The 5,631-nt window shown below is 33.2% G+C and overlaps 1 protein-coding gene across 1 annotated transcript; it reads left to right on the plus strand.

The window, feature by feature from the left end:
• LOC107647843 lies at window positions 2,129-4,900 on the plus strand. The gene is made up of 4 exons (XM_021104281.1): window positions 2,129-2,457; window positions 3,116-3,250; window positions 4,044-4,231; window positions 4,472-4,900. Exons 1-4 carry the CDS (start codon window positions 2,399-2,401, stop codon window positions 4,681-4,683), a joined length of 594 nt encoding a protein of 197 aa, XP_020959940.1. The 5' UTR covers window positions 2,129-2,398; the 3' UTR covers window positions 4,684-4,900.

The following is a 5,631-nucleotide window of genomic DNA, read 5'->3' on the forward strand; positions in this document are numbered from 1 at the left end:
TTTGTTTCTTGCTTGAGTTGTTGTTTTTTTTTTTTTTTGATTTGGTGTTGTCCTATCTTCTGCTATTTCTTTAGATGTGGATTATACCTTATATTTGGTAAGTATTGTGTTTAGGTGTATGTTTTAGAACCTTTGTTACCTTAATTGATAATTAGTTTATTGGCTTTGGTAAAGATGCAGAACAAAAGTCATAAATCTTGGAAGGCAAGAATATATTTTGGGTATAAGAATGAAGGAACCATGTCTGTATAGTAAAAGTGAAAAAATATTTCTTTTTGCTGTGAGTCTTTTTCTATTGCTGCGAGTCTTTTAAAAGTTTTTTTTTTTAAAATTAGTAAAACTGAAAAATGGAACTACTCTGAATGAATTGAATATGCAGAAATGAGAAATGGAATTCTAGGAATGAAAACAATCTTCATAAATGAATTGAATCTGCCTTTGTTTATGCAAAAATGAAAAAAAATGAACCTTTGAATTTGATCTATATTAAATTTAATTTAAATTAATACAAATAATACAATATTATGCATTAGTTTAAAGTCTTATGCATTTTAAACATAAAACATTAACTTATAGTCTTATATATAATGACTAATAACACAAAATATTAAGGTTTACAATACTTAAATTTCATATAATAATAGCCATCATCCATCACTAATAACAAAATATTAATTGTGTATAATGACCGGGCCACCGGACCGATTTCGGGTGACTCGAGCTATGACCCGGACCCGACCCGTCATTTAAATAAATAAGTTAAGAGTCATAATTTATTTTCATATGCAATAGCTTCATCATCTAATATATATATATTCTCTTTCATTTAAATAAATAAGTTAAGAGTCATAATTTATTTTCATATGCAATAGCTTCATCATCTAATATAATAGGCTGTGTTTGTTTATGGATACGAGATATTGAGATAAAAATATAGATACAAAATTATATTTAACAGATAAAACATGTACATAGATATTATATTCAAAGGCATTGAATTAGTGTATTTTGTGTCTATTTTAATAAGAAGAATACAGAAACACTAATAAAAGACACAATTATNTATTTTAATCTTAGTATTTTATTTTGTCTTGTTTTTTAGAAATAAACGCAACCTATAGAGAATAACTTTAAGGTACATTGACCTTTAAAATAACTTGTATAACCCAAAAGAAATTTAGAATAGTTCAAAATCATACATTCAAATATTCAATAGCCATAGTTTTTAATAACGTATAATGATTTGGAGATTTTTCCACCCTGATTATTCCATACTTTTTAAAATTATATTGGTATCAATGGTATCATGACTAATTCTTAATTAGCTTACGGACTGAGTAGAATCGTAAATTGATCAAATAAGTAGTTAATTCTTATTAAATTTGTAACTTTTATCAACTACTTGAACTTGATCTGATGTGTGAGTCCTATTAGTTTCTTACTTTAATTCAAAACGATTATTTATCAATTGTTTAGTTTTAGAAAAACTTAATTCCTTTTTTTTACAAGTGAGAATCGAACTCTAGACCACACTTGGTTATTTAAAACTGGAAGCTTCAATCCGTTGTGGTGCCTTGGTCCTGCTCCTGCTGGGTTCGTCCCGAAAGCTATTAGCGACTTGCTATCTCTCTCTCTCTCTCCTCAGGGTGAGCATACTGTCGATGAGATTCCTAGTTGCACTACCGCGGTGTCTCCGATCCCAGAAGAGAAGATTGCTCCGATCAGCTGCGCTGTTTCCTTGAGTACCCGGCGGCATCGAACTGGGTAGAGTTGAAACCCAACCTTGCTTGCTTGCCCGGAGTGATCATCGTTTCTACTCCTTCGTTGGATGGCTGTTGTTCCTGTCTCCCTTCTGATTATTCTCGCCGTAGCCGTTGGAGGAGCTCTCTTCCAACCATTTTTTAATCTTTAGATGTATTTATGGGCCGGTTTTTACCGGGACGAGCAAGGTCGTAATACCCGCCTCTACCTACTCCGCTACATATATAAAATATATATAATTTTAAATTCTTTGTTTTATTTTTTTTTTGGTAAAATAATCCTTTTATTTTTGGGGTCATGGGTAAAATAAATCCTTTGTTTTAGTACGCGTTAGCATGTCTAAGTGGACATAACCTACGGGCTACAGGACCCAGGAGACTTTAACATTAATTTAGGTCCAAAATGTTGGGCCCAGAGTGGAATTTTCTAAATCAATTATTAGTACTAATCTGCAACTGATAACTAATAACTCGCGCCGTTGCTTTCACATTAATGGCTTCCCACTTTTAAGTTTTAACTATACAAAATAAAGCTGAAAGTTGTATTATTTATGATTTATGAAATGATTTTTGCAGTAGTTATTAACTAATTATCGACCTCCACCGTCCCTCTGCTCTGCGACTGTGATTCACCTAAAATGTTGGCCAAGAGACTCATCTCCTTCCTTAGGTCCTCTCCAAAATCTCAGGTTTCAAGGTAACTCTATCATTTCCCCTTCTTCTTTTCTCCTCTTCTTTTCTTCAATTATTAGGGTTTTCTCTGGGTTTTTATGATTCTTATACCACCAACTATGTAAAAAATCAAATTCCTTTTTTCTTTCCGGATTGGTTGGAAGGTGGTGATTGCCATTTATGCTGCCATGTCGAGATTTTGATTCTCATTGTCATTGATTGATTTATTTTCCTACGGTTAGTATTCAAGGGCCACTATGGTGTATAACAATCTTGGACAGTCTTCTTTGTAAATGTTATATGATTTTGTTAGAGCTCAGCTTGTTAAATGTTCATATTTAGCATGTTGCATTAGAAGATCTAAACCCTAAACCCTAAACAAACATGCTAGTCTTTGTAACTCATCGATTTCCTTCGAGTTTTGGGTATTAGATTTCAATAGCTGAATAAAAATCCTTTAAACACATATTAGGGAAGTTTACCATTTGCATTACTTGGTAGAATATCTGAAATGACAACATACTAAGATGATTCCCAACATCAAAGGAGCAAAATAGTTGTTTGTTTACTTTGATTGGAAATCAAAGTTTTGAAGTATTTGTTGTCATTACTTTGTTGAAACTGATAGAATAGGAGCCGTAATTGAATCTACTTTTGTGATTACAAATTTTAAACTGTTGCAGTTCCACAAAGAATGTGGATGAAGGCAAGAGCAAATATTTCGGTCGCAAGGCAGTGTCGTTTGTTTTGATTACCGTTACGGGTGGTGTTGCTCTAAGTGCCCTTGATGATCTTGCCATCTATCATGGCTGTAGCAGGTAATTTTAAACTATATGTCTATAACGTGGTGTTGTGTGTTTAGAGTTAACAGTGGCTAGTGGCTACTATGATCTCAGCTGAATCGCTGAATCCATTTGGAAAACATGTTTGAGAACTACATTTTAACATCGGTTTACATGTATCAAACAGTGTCATTGCTCTACTCATGAGTCATATTAGAAGTCGCCCATTTAGTGCTCCTCCATCAAATTATTTATGATGTTTCCTATCTCCTCCATTTTCTCCCTGGAGAGGACACAACTCCTCAAGGTGATTTTTGCTTAAAACTGAAACTTAACCATTTCTTGTCCTATTCCACAATCAATTTGGTAGGAGTATTCAACATCTAGATTTTTATATCCTTTGTTTTAGTATGCCTTAGTAAAGCACCATCGTTTTTTTACATTTAGCTTGTTAGCTATATAACTAGGTTCTCATGGAGGCAAGAGCACATCAAAGATATTTGTTCTTTTCTTGTTGTATTATATATAACTTCCAGCATTAGCGTTATAGTTTCCTGGTGATATTTTCTATGAAATGATTTTAAGTATGGCCCTCCAGTTGATGATAGAATAATAATTGATTTCAATTTGTTCACTCTCCTGTCCAAAGTAAATTCTATTGTAGTTTTGTCTTTGCTTTTATCTTTAGATGGTAGAGAGAAAGTTTCTTGAATTACATTTTGTGGGACCTTATATTAATCGTGATAGGAGTTTAACTTCTTAACATTTCTAAATTGAAATTCTGTCCCACCTTAGCAGCTTCCAAACTGATTAACTGTGAAATTTGCAGCAAGGCCATGGAGCAAGTGAGCAAGAACCAGGCATTAATAGATGCTATTGGAGAACCAATAGTTAAAGGTCCATGGTACAATGCATCTCTGGCGGTAGCTCATAAGAGGCATTCTGTGTCTTGCTCATTTCCTGTTTCTGGACCACAAGGCACAGGTATCTTACAGCTAAAGGCAGTTCGAAATGGAGGTTAGTAATTTTAACATTTATACCTCGTGGGAACTCTTCTCATTACTCTCACTTTACTGCATTAAAATGCTTTACAACAGTAAGATGCTCGCTTTATGGATCTACATGCTTATTTGCATATTATATTTTTGCTTCTGAATGCTACTTGAATTGATTAATATCTGTCATGTTGAAAGTGCATACGCTGAGGTCAGTTTGAAAAGCTAATAGAAATATATTGTCTTGGCTTCTTTGAAACAGAGGACACTTGGTCTTCCTTTTTTCTTCCCCGAGATTGGGACATTTTAATCATGGATGCCCTCCTTCATTTACCTGGGAATGACGAGAGGAATAGAACGATGCGGATTAATCTCTCTGACAAGTTGGCTTCTTCTTGTACTGCTGCTGCTTGCACTGCATGCGTACCTTCTCCATCACAAAATTCAAAGGCTAAATTGAGTACCACTCTATGATAATAAGTGTATGTAGCAAAATTTAATTCAGCTACATACTGAGTTTATGTTTCAAACAATTTGTTTAGTTGAGGCTGGGAGGATGTCAATATTTGTTTCTACAGAATAAAATTTCGGAATTTTTGTTTGGTGTAACATACTGTAATATTATTTACCATTTTATTTCACTAGAAAATAAATGATGACTTTTGAAATGAAATACATTTTCTTTTTTTCTACACCCTTCATTTCCTTTTCAATTTAGTTAGCTAATACTTTTTTTTTAGATTATTCATGTTTGTAGTTCTTTTTCCTACTTAGCACTAGACACGCATACTAGCCTTACCTTTCATGTCTACGTAAACCTCATTGTGAGGCCCCCGTCCCAAAGAAAAAAAAAAACTCATTCTAAGGCCGTTTGTTCTATGTATCGTATGGGATAAGAGAGAGCCTAATTGAGTTGGACAAATTTGTTATCATTTTGATGGGTTTAGCAGTATAAGTAACTTGATAACAGAATAAATAACTTAATATGATGAACAAGGCGCCTCGTCTATTGATGTTTTAGTTTAATGTTGATCATCAGATCACCAAGGTGGAACCCGTGCAATCCTGTCTCTCTTCATTTCAGCTTCTCCTACTGTATTGAAGCCCCTCCGCTTTAATGTATGTTTATTTACTGTTGGATGTTAAAAAGATCTTTGTTTAGTGTTTGAATATATTTGAATAAATTAACATTTTTTAACAGTAGTTTTGATGTAAATTAAGCGGTGAGAATTTTAAATTTTTAACCGTGATATATGTAAACTGATTTGATATCTCTTGCATTCGTAGTTTTTTTCAATCCAATCCCCCTTAGATACTTTTGCAGTTTACATTGGGTAGTTTTGTCAGATAAATTCATTCTTTGATATCCGGTTAGTTTATTTCTTTTATAATTAGAATTATTGATGTTTAAATTTTTTATTA

This window comes from Arachis ipaensis, chromosome B06 (assembly GCF_000816755.2).
Source record: "Arachis ipaensis cultivar K30076 chromosome B06, Araip1.1, whole genome shotgun sequence".
NCBI classification, from domain to species: Eukaryota; Viridiplantae; Streptophyta; class Magnoliopsida; order Fabales; family Fabaceae; genus Arachis; species Arachis ipaensis.

Coding starts and splice junctions, on each gene's coding strand:
- LOC107647843 (XM_021104281.1), top strand. CDS start 2,399: ATGTTGGCCAAGAGACTCATCTCCTTCCTTAGGTCCTCTCCAAAATCT. Junction 2,458..3,115: donor CCAAAATCTCAGGTTTCAAG/GTAACTCTATCA, acceptor AAACTGTTGCAG/TTCCACAAAGAATGTGGATG. Junction 3,251..4,043: donor ATCTATCATGGCTGTAGCAG/GTAATTTTAAAC, acceptor TGAAATTTGCAG/CAAGGCCATGGAGCAAGTGA.